Source organism: Cheilinus undulatus, linkage group 9, assembly GCF_018320785.1.
Source record: "Cheilinus undulatus linkage group 9, ASM1832078v1, whole genome shotgun sequence".
Lineage (NCBI taxonomy): Eukaryota > Metazoa > Chordata > Actinopteri > Labriformes > Labridae > Cheilinus > Cheilinus undulatus.
This window is the reverse complement of record NC_054873.1, coordinates 51553961-51572169: the sequence shown is the minus strand read 5'-3', so window position 1 is coordinate 51572169 and position 18209 is coordinate 51553961. Positions and strand designations below refer to the sequence as shown.

Genomic DNA, 18209 nt, shown 5'->3' with positions numbered 1-18209 from the left:
AGGAAAAGGATGTTGGTATATCTGTGTTGTAATGATGAAACTGAAATGACAGTTCAACATGGCAGTTATCATTTGAGATGTGATTTGTCTATCATGGGCGAGCCAGTTCTTAGAGCTGACTCCTGTTTAAGAGCCCCCCCCATATGTTTTTAAGACATTTGGAGGTCACAGTGGTACCAGATGAAAAGCTGTCAGGGAGCAGAAATACGGCCACTGATTACTGGGCTAAGACAAAATAATCCAGATCTCTTAAAATAGTCACAATCCCTGATGGACAAAAAGACAGCCATGCCTTAGTTTATCAGAAAGCTCCCAAAACTCGAGCTGGACATGAGAAACAGGATGTCTGAAAATGATGAGGAAAAGAGGATGGTAACAGGCAGGAACAGAGGTGCAGGTAACATTACATTCTCTAGAATCTGATTAAAATGCTCAATAATGACCACACTTTTAAACACAGTCAAAGGAAAGGTGGGACAGACCAGCAGGTAAGGGAGATTTCTGTAAACATGGGATGTTCCCACACTTCTCAGTGAACACTTTCAGACTGAGGATAAGTGGGAGGAGGGTCGGATTTATTCAGAGGGAGGATAAAGACAGATCACATGTTTGCCACGGACGAAGACAGATGGACAGAAGGACGTGAAACTCATCATTAGAGCAGAGGAGGCTGATGGGACACCGAGCCGCAGGAGTTTACATCACTCTCATGTTTCCCTCATGATGAACAGCAGGGGCCGAACATTCACACCCAGAATGTTCCAGAAGCCTGGGGCAACATGTAGGCGGGTTATTTGAAAATGGAGGTGTTCTTTTACCTGTCAAACATACGTGAACGGAGTTTTAGGCCTCTGAGGATGATGGCAGCTGGTCAACTGGAGGCACTGGGGCGCCACAACACCCCAGTCCAGAGCAACACATCACAAAAAAAGGTTATCGTTAGCCTAAAATATACATGAACAGATACACTCTGAAATATAATATATACACAGATTAAACCGTAATAAATAACTTAAGAACCCAACATCTTCAGCTTCACCAACATTCCATTCTCTGCCTTTCAAAATGACGTCAGTAAAGCTTGTAAACATTCCATCCTCTGCCTTTGAAGATGATGTCAGTGAAGCTTGTAAACATTCAATCCTCTGCCTTTGAAGATGATGTCAGTGAAGCTTGTAAACATTCCATCCTCTGCCTTTGAAGATGATGTCAGTGAAGCTTGTAAACATTCCATCCTCTTCCTTTGAAGATGATGTCAGTGAAGCTTGTAAACATTCCATCCTCTTCCTTTGAAGATGATGTCAGTGAAGCTTGTAAACATTCAATCCTCTGCCTTTGAAGATGATGTCAGAAAAAGCATGTAAACATTCCATCCTCTGCCTTTGAATATGATGTCAGTGAAGCTTGTAAATATTCCATCCTCTGCCTTTGAAGATGATGTCAGTGAAGGTTGTAAACATTCAATCCTCTGCCTTTGAAGATGATGTCAGTGAAGCTTGTAAACATTCCATCCTCTGCCTTTGAATATGATGTCAGTGAAGCTTGTAAACATTCCATCCTCTGCCTTTGAAGATGATGTCAGTGAAGGTTGTAAACATTCAATCCTCTGCCTTTGATGATGATGTCAGAAAAAGCATGTAAACATTCCATCCTCTGCCTTTGAATATGATGTCAGTGAAGCTTGTAAATATTCCATCCTCTGCCTTTGAAGATGATGTCAGTGAAGGTTGTAAACATTCAATCCTCTGCCTTTGAAGATGATGTCTCCTCTGCCTTTGAATATGATGTCAGTGAAGCTTGTAAACATTCCATCCTCTGCCTTTGAAGATGATGTCAGTGAAGGTTGTAAACATTCAATCCTCTGCCTTTGAAGATGATGTCAGAAAAAGCATGTAAACATTCCATCCTCTGCCTTTGAATATGATGTCAGTGAAGCTTGTAAATATTCCATCCTCTGCCTTTGAAAATGACGTCAGTGAAGCTTGTAAACATTCAATCCTCTGCCTTTGAAGATGATGTCAGTGAAGCTTGTAAACATTCCATCCTCTGCCTTTGAAGATGATGTCAGTAAAGCTTGTAAACATTCCATCCTCTGCCTTTGATGATGATGTCAGTAAAGCTTGTAAACATTCCAACCTCTGCCTTTGAAGATGAAGTCAGTAAAGGTTGTAAACATTCCATCCTCTTCCTTTGAAAATGATGTCAGTAAGGCTTGTCAACTTTCCATCCTCCATTGTTTTATGAGCTTTGTTGACATCATTGTTCTAAAGTTTTTAACAACTTTAAAGACGACATCATCAAAAGCAAGAATAGAATGTTTTATAATCTTTAGTGTCATCGTTCTAAAGCTTATTAAATACTTTAAAGAGGACGTCATCCAAAGCATGGATTGAATGTTTCATAAGCTTTGGTGACATCATTGTTCTAAAGCTTATCAAAGACTTTAATCATGACATCATCAAAGGCAGAGGACAGAGGACAAAGTGTTTGTGAAGCTTGGGATGTTGGGGGCTTTTCTCTTCATTTCTGCCATTAACAGGCCGTAGCTGACCACACGTTACTAAAACACGATAACACAGACACACCTCTACGTCATTGTTGGCTGTTAATCCTCGACAGACGTCCATCCTCTCCACCTCAGACATGAACGACTCTCACACCCGCTGTTTGTGACGAGTGAGCTCTCATAAAGATGTCACCTGGACCACTTCAGGGCCCTGAACCATGTCTAAACTAACCATGGTTACTGAGCATGAGCAGAGTGTGGACATCTGTAGGGGCCCGACTCTTCCAAGTCTGGATTCATGAAGCAATAAAAATGACGAAACTGTTGGAGAAAAAGCATTTTAATGTGAAGTAAGATCACGAATGATTACAAAGCGAGAAATATGTGAGTTCTGCAAGCTGGTTTAACAAAGTGATCAGTGTTTACTCAGAGATCTAAAGGTCCAGGCTGAGTGTGAACATCCCTGCATGGAAACTAAAGAATTAGAGCTAACCCCAGCTAACTGGATCCATGGTCCTTCCAGAGCTAAGCTAACACTCCCCTCTGTTTACAGTCTCTATGCTAAGCTAACACTCCCCTCTGTTTACAGTCTCTATGCTAAGCTAACACTCCCCTCTGTTTACAGTCTCTATGCTAAGCTAACACTCTCCTCTGTTTACAGTCTCTATGCTAAGCTAACACTCCCCTCTGTTTACAGTCTCTATGCTAAGCTAACACTCCCCTCTGTTTACAGTCTCTATGCTAAGCTAACGCTCTCCTCTGTTTACAGTCTCTATGCTAAGCTAACGCTCTCCTCTGTTTGCAGTCTCTATGCTAAGCTAACACTCTCCTCTGTTTACAGTCTCAATGCTAAGCTAACACTCTCCTCTGTTTACAGTCTCTATGCTAAGCTAACACTCCCCTCTGTTTACAGTCTCTATGCTAAGCTAACACTCTCCTCTGTTTACAGTCTCTATGCTAAGCTAACACTCTCCTCTGTTTACAGTCTCTATGCTAAGCTAACGCTCTCCTCTGTTTACAGTCTCAATGCTAAGCTAACACTCTCCTCTGTTTACAGTCTCAATGCTAAGCTAACACTCTCCTCTGTTTACAGTCTCTATGCTAAGCTAACACTCTCCTCTGTTTACGGTCTCTATGCTAAGCTAACGCTCTCCTCTGTCTGCGGTCTCTATGCTAAGCTAACACTCTCCTCTGTTTACGGTCTCTATGCTAAGCTAACACTCTCCTCTGTTTGCAGTCTCTATGCTAAGCTAACACTCTCCTCTGTTTGCAGTCTCTATGCTAAGCTAACGCTCTCCTCTGTTTGCGGTCTCTATGCTAAGCTAACACTCTCCTCTGTTTGCAGTCTCTATGCTAAGCTAACACTCTCCTCTGTTTACAGTCTCTATGCTAAGCTAACACTCTCCTCTGTTTACAGTCTCTATGCTAAGCTAACACTCTCCTCTGTTTACAGTCTCTATGCTAAGCTAACACTCTCCTCTGTTTGCAGTCTCTATGCTAAGCTAACACTCTCCTCTGTTTACAGTCTCTATGCTAAGCTAACACTCTCCTCTGTTTACAGTCTCTATGCTAAGCTAACACTCTCCTCTGTTTACAGTCTCTATGCTAAGCTAACACTCTCCTCTGTTTACAGTCTCTATGCTAAGCTAACACTCTCCTCTGTTTGCAGTCTCTATGCTAAGCTAACACTCTCCTCTGTTTGCGGTCTCTATGCTAAGCTAACACTCCTCTCTGTTTACAGTCTCTATGCTAAGCTAACACTCTCCTCTGTTTACAGTCTCTATGCTAAGCTAACACTCTCCTCTGTTTACAGTCTCTATGCTAAGCTAACATTCTCCTCTGTTTGCAGTCTCTATGCTAAGCTAACACTCTCCTCTGTTAACGGTCTCTATGCTAAGCTAACACTCCCCTCTGTTTACAGTCTCTATGTTAAGCTAACACTCTCCTCTGTTTACAGTCTCTATGCTAAGCTAACACTCTCCTCTGTTTGCAGTCTCTATGCTAAGCTAACACTCTCCTCTGTTTGCGGTCTCTATGCTAAGCTAACACTCTCCTCTGTTTACAGTCTCTATGCTAAGCTAACACTCTCCTCTGTTTACGGTCTCTATGCTAAGCTAACACTCTCCTCTGTTTGCGGTCTCTATGCTAAGCTAACACTCTCCTCTGTTTGCAGTCTCTATGCTAAGCTAACGCTCTCCTCTGTTTGCGGTCTCTATGCTAAGCTAACACTCTCCTCTGTTTGCAGTCTCTATGCTAAGCTAACGCTCTCCTCTGTTTGCAGTCTCTATGCTAAGCTAACACTCTCCTCTGTTTGCAGTCTCTATGCTAAGCTAACACTCTCCTCTGTTTGCAGTCTCTATGCTAAGCTAACACTCTCCTCTGTTTGCGGTCTCTATGCTAAGCTAACACTCTCCTCTGTTTGCAGTCTCTATGCTAAGCTAACACTCTCCTCTGTTTGCAGTCTCTATGCTAAGCTAACACTCTCCTCTGTTTGCAGTCTCTATGCTAAGCTAACACTCTCCTCTGTTTGCGGTCTCTATGCTAAGCTAACACTCTCCTCTGTTTGCAGTCTCTATGCTAAGCTAACACTCTCCTCTGTTTGCAGTCTCTATGCTAAGCTAACACTCTCCTCTGTTTGCAGTCTCTATGCTAAGCTAACACTCTCCTCTGTTTGCGGTCTCTATGCTAAGCTAACACTCTCCTCTGTTTACAGTCTCTATGCTAAGCTAACACTCTCCTCTGTTTACAGTCTCTATGCTAAGCTAACACTCTCCTCTGTTTGCAGTCTCTATGCTAAGCTAACACTCTCCTCTGTTTACAGTCTCTATGCTAAGCTAACACTCTCCTCTGTTTGCAGTCTCTATGCTAAGCTAACACTCTCCTCTGTTTGCAGTCTCTATGCTAAGCTAACGCTCTCCTCTGTTTGCAGTCTCTATGCTAAGCTAAAGGGTAAACACTTCACTCCCTCCCCCTCAGACTTCCTGCTGCTGAGGACAGATGAGAGGTTTAATGCTGCGTTTGTTTTTCTTAAAGTGCTCCAGACCAGCTGACCTGCTGTCGGCCATCTTTATCCCTCAGAGGATTAACAGGCTGCAGCGTCACACATGCTAACAGAAACACAAAGCCAGGATTCTGACTGTGGATTGAACACTAGTGAGAGGGTGTGTCTGGATTTTTCTTATTTCAGTGATTTTATGTTTTCACTGTGCTGTGGAAGGGTCAGACTGGAGAAAAGGTTAAAGGTCACATTCATGTCAGTGTCTCTGTGGTTGTTGTGTGATGTATCCATGATTAGACATGCAGAATAACACAGACGGTACAGCAGCTCCATGTTCTGGTAATCAGGAGATCCTACTGTCCAACCCTCTTCTCTCCTGGCCTCATGACTGAACCCTTATAATCTAACAATTTCTTAAAATGACATAAAAGAGGCTGTTTAGTTGACATCCATCCTCTCTGTGTTATCAGATCAGTCACTGCTGAACCTCTCCCTTCACTCTTCCCCCGTCCATCTTGACATATTTATTGTGTATTTTTCGTCTCTGAGCGGTTGAAGTGAGCGTTGGTCAAAATGAAAGTAAAAGTCGTCTCTTATCTGCTGAGAGATCAAAGTCATTCTGCGGTCAGACGTGATGAAAAACACCGCCGTTATTCTTTAACCAGCTGAGACTTTGGTCTGAATTATCATCAACCTGAATAACTGGCTATCAGGATCAATGTGAGCTCTGAAATCTCAGACGCCTGCTTCCTGGTGATGAATCATTGACCATGTCCAGTTTGATCATCATGATAGCAGATCCCTGTATCAGTCTGGTTCCACTGATTCTGACCAGTTTGGTTCCACAGAAGAAAACACAGACTTTGTAAGCCAGGACGTGGTCTTATCCCGTCCCATGGCCGCACAGCGAAGCGCAGTGGTAGGTCTAGGGCCTTGGTTCCCAACCTGGGGTCCAGGACCCCTTGGGGCGGTCTCAAAATGCATATACCCGCAAAGTGCGAGGGTTGTTGTGAGGGATATTAGAACATAATTACATGGATGTTAGAATGTTATAACATGGCTGTTAGAACATCATAACATGGATGTTAGAATGTTATAACATGGATGTTAGAATGTTAGAAACATGGATGTTGGAATGTTATGACATAGATGTTAGAATGTTAGAACATGGATGTTAGAATGTTAGAACATGGATGTTAGAATGTTAGAACATGGATGTTAGAATATTATAACATGGATGTTAGAATGTTATAACATGGCTGTTAGAACATCATAACATGGATGTTAGAATGTTATAACATGGATGTTAGAATGTTAGAAACATGGATGTTGGAATGTTATGACATAGATGTTAGAATGGTAGAACATGGATGTTAGAATGTTAGAACATGGATGTTAGAATGTTAGAACATGGATGTTAGAATATTATAACATAGATGTTAGAATGTTATAACATGGCTGTTAGAACATCATAACATGGATGTTAGAATGTTAGAACATGGATGTTAGAATGTTAGAACATGGATGTTAGAATGTTATGACATAGATGTTAGAATGTTATAACATGGATGTTAGAATGTTATAACATGGCTGTTAGAACATCATAACATGGATGTTAGAATGTTATAACATGGCTGTTAGAACATCATAACATGGATGTTAGAATGTTAGAACATGGATGTTAGAATGTTATGACATAGATGTTAGAATGTTAGAACATGGATGTTAGAATGTTAGAACATGGATGTTAGAATGTTAGAACATGGATGTTAGAATATTATAACATAGATGTTAGAATGTTATAACATGGCTGTTAGAACATCATAACATGGATGTTAGAATGTTAGAACATGGATGTTAGAATATTATAACATGGATGTTAGAACATCATAACATACATGTTAGAATGTTATAATATGGATGTTAGAATGTTATGACATAGATGTTAGCATGTTAGAACATGGATGTTAGAATGTTAGAACATGGATGTTAGAATGTTATAACTTGGCTGTTAGAACATCATAACATGGATGTTAGAATGTTATAACATGGATGTTAGAATGTTAGAAACATGGATGTTAGAATGTTAGAACATGGATGTTAGAATGTTATAACATGGATGTTAGAACATCATAACATGGATGTTAGAATGTTATAACATGGATGTTAGAATGTTAGAACATGGATGTTAGAATGTTAGAACATGGATGTTAGAATATTATAACATGGATGTTAGAATGTTATAACATGGATGTTAGAATGTTAGAACATGGCTGTTAGAACATCATAACATGGATGTTAGAATGTTATAACATGGATGTTAGAATGTTAGAAACATGGATGTTAGAATGTTAGAACATGGATGTTAGAATGTTATAACATGGATGTTAGAACATCATAACATGGATGTTAGAATGTTATAACATGGATGTTAGAATGTTAGAACATGGATGTTAGAATGTTAGAACATGGCTGTTAGAACATCATACCATGGATGTTTGAATGTTATAACATGGCTGTTAGAATGTTAGAACATGGATGTTAGAATGTTATAACATGGATGTTAGAATGTTAGAACATGGATGTTAGAATGTTAGAACATGGATGTTAGAATGTTAGAACATGGCTGTTAGAACATCATACCATGGATGTTTGAATGTTATAACATGGCTGTTAGAATGTTAGAACATGGATGTTAGAATGTTAGAACATGGATGTTAGAATGTTAGAACATGGATGTTAGAATGTTATAACATGGATGTTAGAATGTTAGAACATGGATGTTAGAATGTTAGAACATGGCTGTTAGAACATCATACCATGGATGTTAGAATGTTATAACATGGCTGTTAGAACATCATAACATGGATGTTAGAATGTTATAACATGGATGTTAGAATGTTAGAACATGGATGTTAGAATGTTAGAACATGGATGTTAGAATGTTATAACATGGATGTTAGAATGTTAGAACATGGATGTTAGAATGTTAGAACATGGCTGTTAGAACATCATACCATGGATGTTAGAATGTTATAACATGGCTGTTAGAACATCATAACATGGATGTTAGAATGTTAGAACATGGATGTTAGAATTTTAGAACATGGATGTTAGAATGTTAGAACATGGATGTTAGAATATTATAACATGGATGTTAGAATGTTATAACATGGCTGTTAGAACATCATAACATGGATGTTAGAATGTTATAACATGGATGTTAGAATGTTAGAAACATGGATGTTGGAATGTTATGACATAGATGTTAGAATGGTAGAACATGGATGTTAGAATGTTAGAACATGGATGTTAGAATGTTAGAACATGGATGTTAGAATATTATAACATAGATGTTAGAATGTTATAACATGGCTGTTAGAACATCATAACATGGATGTTAGAATGTTAGAACATGGATGTTAGAATGTTAGAACATGGATGTTAGAATGTTATGACATAGATGTTAGAATGTTATAACATGGATGTTAGAATGTTAGAACATGGATGTTAGAATGTTAGAACATGGATGTTAGAATGTTATGACATAGATGTTAGAATGTTAGAACATGGATGTTAGAATGTTAGAACATGGATGTTAGAATGTTAGAACATGGATGTTAGAATATTATAACATAGATGTTAGAATGTTATAACATGGCTGTTAGAACATCATAACATGGATGTTAGAATGTTAGAACATGGATGTTAGAATATTATAACATGGATGTTAGAACATCATAACATACATGTTAGAATGTTATAATATGGATGTTAGAATGTTATGACATAGATGTTAGCATGTTAGAACATGGATGTTAGAATGTTAGAACATGGATGTTAGAATGTTATAACTTGGCTGTTAGAACATCATAACATGGATGTTAGAATGTTATAACATGGATGTTAGAATGTTAGAAACATGGATGTTAGAATGTTAGAACATGGATGTTAGAATGTTATAACATGGATGTTAGAACATCATAACATGGATGTTAGAATGTTATAACATGGATGTTAGAATGTTAGAACATGGATGTTAGAATGTTAGAACATGGATGTTAGAATATTATAACATGGATGTTAGAATGTTATAACATGGATGTTAGAATGTTAGAAACATGGATGTTAGAATGTTAGAACATGGATGTTAGAATGTTATAACATGGATGTTAGAACATCATAACATGGATGTTAGAATGTTATAACATGGATGTTAGAATGTTAGAACATGGATGTTAGAATGTTAGAACATGGCTGTTAGAACATCATACCATGGATGTTTGAATGTTATAACATGGCTGTTAGAATGTTAGAACATGGATGTTAGAATGTTATAACATGGATGTTAGAATGTTAGAACATGGATGTTAGAATGTTAGAACATGGATGTTAGAATGTTAGAACATGGCTGTTAGAACATCATACCATGGATGTTTGAATGTTATAACATGGCTGTTAGAATGTTAGAACATGGATGTTAGAATGTTAGAACATGGATGTTAGAATGTTAGAACATGGATGTTAGAATGTTATAACATGGATGTTAGAATGTTAGAACATGGATGTTAGAATGTTAGAACATGGCTGTTAGAACATCATACCATGGATGTTAGAATGTTATAACATGGCTGTTAGAACATCATAACATGGATGTTAGAATGTTAGAACATGGATGTTAGAATGTTAGAACATGGATGTTAGAATGTTAGAACATGGATGTTAGAATGTTAGAACATGGCTGTTAGAACATCATACCATGGATGTTAGAATGTTATAACATGGCTGTTAGAACATCATAACATGGATGTTAGAATGTTATAACATGGATGTTAGAATTTTAGAACATGGATGTTAGAATGTTAGAACATGGATGTTAGAATGTTATAACATGGATGTTAGAATGTTAGAACATGGATGTTTGAATGTTATAACATGGCTGTTAGAACATCATAACATGGATGTTAGAATGTTAGAACATGGATGTTAGAATGTTAGAACATGGATGTTAGAATGTTAGAACATGGATGTTAGAATGTTAGAACATGGCTGTTAGAACATCATACCATGGATGTTAGAATGTTATAACATGGACGTTAGAACATCATTACATAGATGTTAGAATGTGAGAACATGGATGTTGGAATGTTATGACATAGATGTTAGAATGTTATAATATGGATGTTAGAATGTTATAACATGGATTTTAGAATCTTAGAACATGGATGTTGGAATGTTATGACATAGATGTTAGAATGTTATAACATAGGTGTTAGAACATTATAACATAGATATTAGAATGATATAACATGGACATTAGAACATCATAACATGGATTTTACAACATTATAACATAGATGTTAGGATGTTAGAACATCATAACATAGATGTTAGAATGTTCTAACATGGATGTAAGAACATCATAACATAGATGTTAGAACATTATAACATAGATGTTAGGATGTTAGAACATCATAACATAGATGTTAGAATGGTATAACATGGATGTTAGAACATCTTGACATAGATGTTAATATGTTATAACATGGATGTTAGAACATCATACATAGATGTTAGAACATTATAACATAGATGTTAGGATGTTAGAACATCCTAACATAGATGTTAGAATGTTATAACATGGATGTTAGAACATGATGACATAGATGTTAGAATGTTATAATATGGATGTTAGAATGTTATAACATGGATGTTAGAATGTTAGAACATGGATGTTGGAATGTTATGACATAGATGTTAGAATGTTATAACATGGATGTTAGAACATCATAACATAGATGTAAGAACATTATAACATAGATGTTAGGATGCTAGAACATCCTAACATAGATGTTAGAATGTTATAACATGGATGTTAGAACATCATGACATAGATGTTAGAATGTTATAACATGGATGTTAGAACATCATGACATAGATGTTAGAATGTTATAACATAGATGTTAGGATGTTAGAACATCCTAACATAGATGTTAGAATGTTATAACATGGATGTTAGAGAATCATGACATAGATGTTAGAATGTTATAACATGGATGTTAGAATGTTATAACATGGACATTAGAACATCATAACATGGATTTTACAACATTATAACATAGATGTTAGAATGTTATAACATGGACATTAGAACATCATAACATGCATGTCAGAACGGTATAACATTGATGTTAGAACATCATAACATAGATGTTAGAATGTTATAACATTGACGTTAGAACGTTGTTACACAGACGTTAGAATGTTATAACATGGACGTTAGAACGTTGTTACACGGACGTTAGAATGTTATAACATGGACGTTAGAACGTTGTTACACGGACGTTAGAATGTTATAACATGGACGTTAGAACGTTGTTACACGGATGTTAGAATGTTATAACATGGACGTTAGAACGTTGTCACACGGACGTTAGAATGTTATAACATGGACGTTAGAACATTGTCACACAGACGTTACAATGTTGTAACATGGACGTTAGAACGTTGTTACACGGACGTTAGAATGTTATAACATGGACGTTAGAACGTTGTTACACGGACGTTAGAATGTTATAACATGGACGTTAGAACGTTGTTACACGGACGTTAGAATGTTATAACATGGACGTTAGAACATTGTCACATGGATGTTACAATGTTGTACCATGGACATTAGAACGTTATAACTTGGACGTTGTAACATTCTGTGTGATATTCCTCCATCCCTCAGTACCACCATAGCTGCTCTACATTCTGTTTCTTCACCATTTTCCTCCAAACTCAGTCTGTTTTCAGGGCTTTTACACTTTTTCCCAAACTTTCCCAAACTTTGAAGTCCAGCTGTAAATCAATTATCAGAGCCATGATGTGTGAAATGCAAATCAGCCTAATCTGCTGAACAAAGGCTGATGTGGCCTAGTTGAGAGCAGAGCGACGTGCAGCGTGCACCATTGTTCAGCCAAGTCTGTCTGGCCTGTATTGTCCTTATGTGATGGCATTGTTGCCGCCATTGTTTAAGCCCGGCGGTTTGTACGGAGTTCCTGTGTATGCCGATGGCCATTATGCTGCTGGAGGCCATGCCATGTCAGATCGATCCAAGCGGAGGGAAACAAAGAGACGGCACAGCTTGGCTTGAACCGCGGGGTAATGGGCTGAGAAAGAGAAGGACGGTGAGAATGGAGAGCCGGACGGGCCCAGGCATCCTGAGGGTGAGAGGTGAGAGAGAGAGAGTGAGCGAGCAAGCGAGCAGGGACATGCTAAAGACGACCACGACCACACGGCGTCTGCTGAATACACGAAGTTCATAAGTTAGAAAAGTTATGACACAAAACATGAAAATATCCTGATGAGACCTGAGAAATCTGAGATCAGGACTTTCTGTGAGGGGGGCAGAGGGGAGAGCTCTCAGGACCATGGGGGTCAGCAAGACCCCGGTCCATGATGGAGTTCATCTGTGATCATGTTTCTTTTGAACCTGAATGAAAACCTCTCTGATCAGAGCAACAGGACTCTGTAAAGCCCCCTAAAAACCTAAACCCTTTCCTTAAAGCAGAGCCTTTTACTGGCCATGTTAACAGTGAGGAGGGGTAGAGGGGACGAACGTTAGAAAGTAATGTTAGACTTCAGAGCACCAACATCAGGATACCAGACAAAGACCAAGAGAAAAATTAAATAATCCTGTCAATAAAGAGTTAAGAGAGGCAAAATGGAGGAGAAGTGTTGGAGATGGGCTTAAAAATGGCAAAATGGGTTAACAGAGGAGGCAGAAATGGCAGGATTGGGTTAAAAGTGGCAAACATGGACAAAATACTGTTAAAAAATGTAGGAAATGAGATTTTAAAGTGTGAAAAATGGGTTTAAATGGGCAAAAACAAAATTAAAGCATTAAAATCAGCAGAAACGTGACAAATATGGGTGAAAGGGGCAAAAATGGGCAGAAAATGTGACAATATTGGTTTTAACAACACCAAAAATGAGTAAAAAGACCTTAAATTGGGTAAAATGTTCTAAAATTGGATGGAAAGACCATGGGTTAACAGCAGAGATGGCAGATTAAAGTGGTTATGCTGCTTCTGTCCCAACTTTTCTGGGATTTGCTTGTTAATACCTCTGTTTTTAAATCATTTACATCGAGTAGAAATAAAAGTAAAGTTAAACAGCGAAGCATCTTTGCATGTGACTGCAGCAACCCAGGAACTATCCCTGAAACCCTTCAGAATAAAAGCACCTTATAAAAATGTGAGTCATCTCACCACAGAAACAAAGTGATGGGGCTTTTACTTTGAAAATCCCAGTAGTGTGATTTAATGTGCTCACACAACAGCGGCTCCTATTGGTCATCGATGGTAAGGTCACTGACAAACACGAGTAGCATCCGCCCACACTGAAGACCTACGACGATATCAAACACGTCTGACACAATCAGAACTCAGACTGAAGAAAGAGTGCCTTCAAACGGCTAAAGTCCAGTCTTTAGACCACTTTACACAGGAAGCCCTGGACCACATTCTCTGTTCCAGTTCATCCCAAAGGTGCTGGATGGGGTTGAGGTCAGGACTCTAGTCTGTCTAGTCCTTCTCTGGTCTCTGGGCCACGGTCATGCTGGAATAGAAAAGGGTCCTCCCCAAACTGTTGGAAGCATAGCGTTGTCGCTGAGGCTAGCATGCCGCTGTTGCCATGGAAACCCATTCATGAAGCTCCTGCTGCAGTTTTGGTGTTTACATTAATGGACGTTCAGAACTCTTCAGCGATGAACCAGCAGAGACTTGGAGACGTTTACCCATGATCCTTAGCAGTCGTTGACCTCTCTGTGATCTGACCTGGTCTGAGGTGCTGTTAATAATAATAATGATAATAATAATAATAATAATAATAATAATATGTTGAATTTATATAGCGCCTTTCAAGAAACCCAAGGACGCATTACAGGAACACATAGACATGGACAAACTATGTGAGGGTAGGATGAGTGTAAGAGGCGGTTTAGTGAAGACAGCTGTTGTTCCTAAACTCTTCCACTCTCTAATATCTCTGACAGCTGACTGGAATATACAGCAGGGATGAAGGTCAAAGGAGTCATCATAACAGAACCACTGAGCTCTGCAGGACAATCATTTAGGATCACTGAGACTGCATGGACAGGTGAGGATTTTATACACCTGTGGGTCTGACTGGAACACCTGAGGGTCTGACTGGAACACCTGTGGGTCTGACTGGAACACCTGTGGGTCTGACTGGAACACCTGTGGGTCTGACTGGAACACCTGAGGGTCTGACTGGAACACCTGTTGGTCTGACTGGAACACCTGAGGGTCTGACTGGAACACCTGTGGGTCTGACTGGAACACCTGAGGGTCTGACTGGAACACCTATGGGTCTGACTGGAACACCTGTTGGTCTGACTGGAACACCTGAGGGTCTGACTGGAACACCTGTGGGTCTGACTGGAACACCTGAGGGTCTGAGTGGAACACCTATGGGTCTGACTGGAACACCTGAGGGTCTGAGTGGAACACCTGAGGGTCTGACTGGAACACCTGAGGGTCTGACTGGAACACCTGTTGGTCTGACTGGAACACCTGTGGGTCTGACTGGAACACCTATGGGTCTGACTGGAACACCTGAGGGTCTGAGTGGAACACCTGAGGGTCTGACTGGAACACCTGAGGGTCTGACTGGAACACCTGTTGGTCTGACTGGAACACCTGTGGGTCTGACTGGAACACCTGAGGGCCTGACTGGAACACTTGTGGGTCTGACTGGAACACCTGAGGGTCTGAGTGGAACACCTGAGGGTCTGACTGGAACACCTGAGGGTCTGAGTGGAACACCTGAGGGTCTGACTGGAACACCTGAGGGTCTGACTGGAACACCTGAGGGTCTGACTGGAACACCTGAGGGTCTGACTGGAACACCTGAGGGTCTGACTGGAACACCTGTGGGTCTGACTGGAACACCTGAGGGTCTGACTGGAACACCTGAGGGTCTGACTGGAACACCTGAGGGTCTGACTGGAACACCTGAGGGTCTGACTGGAACACCTGTTGGTCTGACTGGAACACCTGTGGGTCTGACTGGAACACCTGAGGGTCTGACTGGAACACCTGAGGGTCTGAGTGGAACACCTGAGGGTCTGACTGGAACACCTGAGGGTCTGAGTGGAACACCTGAGGGTCTGACTGGAACACCTGAGGGTCTGACTGGAACACCTGAGGGTCTGACTGGGACACCTGTGGGTCTGACTGGAACACCTGAGGGTCTGACTGGAACACCTGAGGGTCTGACTGGAACACCTGAGGGTCTGACTGGAACACCTGAGGGTCTGACTGGAACACCTGTGGGTCTGACTGGAACACCTGAGGGTCTGAGTGGAACACCTGAGGGTCTGACTGGAACACCTGAGGGTCTGAGTGGAACACCTGAGGGTCTGACTGGAACACCTTGATTCAGTCATAAACAGGTGAGGACTGTAGTCCTGAGGTGGTTCAGAGTCAGGTCTGGTTGGACAGACGTGGTCGTAGACAACAATGAAGATGAAGGTGTCGGTGATGTCGGCGGCTCCATCAGAAGAGGAGCGGTCTCTGAGGAGGAGGAGCGCTTGGCGTCGGAGGTCTCTGTGCTTGTTTCGCCTCAGCGGGAGTCCTGGCCCGCTTCATCGTCAGCTGAATAACGTCACTGAAAATTAATGAGTCTTATCAAGCATGGAGTCCAGCATTGTGGGTCCTTTCCCAGGCCGTCCTCCTCACACAGACACAAAGACGGATCCTGAGGGCCAACACAGTGGCATCTTCAGAGCCCACCCACATGGTCGGCCCTCCTCAGTCTGGACTAATTAATTTAATTAATCATCACAATGAAACCTTACATATCTATCTGATGGAGCTGTTTCAGAGACCAGGGGAGCTCTATGGTCTGGGTTCAGGTTCAGAGAGGTACTGGCAGAGACCAGGGGAGCTCTAAGGTCTGGGTTCAGGTGCAGAGAGGTACTGGCAGAGACCAGGGGAGCTCTAAGGTCTGGGTTCAGGTTAAGAGAGGTACTGGCAGAGACCAAGGGAGCTCTAAGGTCTGGGTTCAGGTTCAGAGAGGTACTGGCAGAGACCAGGGGAGCTCTAAGGTCTGGGTTCAGGTTCAGAGAGGTACTGGCAGAGACCGTCCCTTTGTTTCATCACCCTGAACTCTAGGAACTGATTAATCTGCAGTTCATGTTTTTCAAACTTTGGGTTTCAACTGTTGATAAGGAGGTGGTGGGGGGTCCAGAGAACCACTGGACTAGACTAAGACCCTTTACTGAACAGTCTAGACCTGCCCTCTTTGTAAAGGGTCTGGATCAGAGAGTACAGGTCTAGACCTGCCCTATTTGTTAAGAGTCTGGATCAGAGAGTACAGGTCTAGACCCGCCCTATTTGTAAAGGGTCTGGATCAGAGAGTACGGGTCTAGACCCGCCCTATTTGTAAAGGGTCTGGGTCAGAATGTAGGGGTCTAGACCCGCCCTCTTTGTAAAGGGTGATGGACCAGTCCTCAGTTCAGAACAGGAAGTCAGAAGAGGACCTGGGCGGAGCCGAGCCTGGCCCTGCTGCTCGTCTTTTCTTGTTGTTGTGACTCAGAGCTCCCAGTCTGAAACCTACACCTCAAACACTCATGAGAGACTAAAATACCTCAGAATGAAGCCCAGATCCTCCTGGACCCTCTGGCTTAGACCCCGATCCCTCTGCCAGCTGGTTTTCAGGAGAGCAGCTGGCATCAGCTGGCATGGTTTAGAGGGTTCAGCTGGTCCTCCATGAAAACAAAGAGCAGAGGGCTGAGAGCTTCAGAGGGGCCTTCAGAGGAGTGGTGAGCAGGTCTGGTCTCTGCTGGACTTGGTAATGTTTAGTGGGGCCACAGTGTTTGTGGTCTTCATTATGTGGATGATGATCCTGGTTTGTGGTCTTCATTATGTGGATGATGGTCCTGATTTGTGGTCTTGATGATGTGGATGATGATCCTGGTTTGTGGTCTTCATTATGTGGATGATGGTCCTGATTTGTGGTCTTGATGATGTGGATGATGGTCCTGGTTTGTGATCTTCATTGTGTGGATGATGATCCTGGTTTGTGGTCTTCATTATGTGGATGATGGTCCTGATTTGTGGTCTTGATGATGTGGATGATGATCCTGGTTTGTTGTCTTGATGATGTGGATGATGATCCTGGTTTGTGGTCTTCATTATGTGGATGATGGACCTGGTTTGTGGTCTTAATGATGTGGATGATGGTCCTGGTTTGTGGTCTTCATTATGTGGATGATGGTCCTGGTTTGTGGTCTTAATGATGTGGATGATGGTCCTGGTTTGTGGTCTTCATTATGTGGATGATGGACCTGGTTTGTGGTCTTAATGATGTGGATGATGGTCCTGGTTTGTGGTCTTCATTATGTGGATGATGGTCCTGGTTTGTGGTCTTGATGATGTGGATGATGGACCTGTTTTGTGGTCTTGATGATGTGGATGATGATCCTGGTTTATGGTCTTCATTATGTGGATGATGGACCTGGTTTGTGGTCTTGATGATGTGCATGATGGACCTGGTTTGTGGTCTTCATTATGTGGATGATGGTCCTGGTTTGTGGTCTTGATGATGTGGATGATGATCCTGGTTTGTGGTGTTGATGATGTGGATGATGGTCCTGGTTTGTGGTCTTGATGATGTGGATGATGGTCCTGGTTT

At 41.1% G+C, this 18209-nt stretch overlaps 1 protein-coding gene across 1 annotated transcript in view; it reads right to left on the bottom strand.

The window, feature by feature from the left end:
• Positions 1-17258, bottom strand: part of LOC121514841 (NACHT, LRR and PYD domains-containing protein 12-like) — a 131263-nt gene extending 114005 nt beyond the window's left edge. Inside the window, exons 1-4 of the mRNA XM_041795213.1 lie at positions 17163-17258; positions 15863-15946; positions 15611-15685; positions 15225-15349 (exon numbers count right to left, since the gene is read on the bottom strand). Coding sequence (XP_041651147.1) covers positions 15225-15349; positions 15611-15685; positions 15863-15946; positions 17163-17258 — 380 coding nt within the window. The remainder of the gene's footprint in view (positions 1-15224; positions 15350-15610; positions 15686-15862; positions 15947-17162) is intronic.
• Positions 17259-18209: the final 951 nt, after the last annotated feature.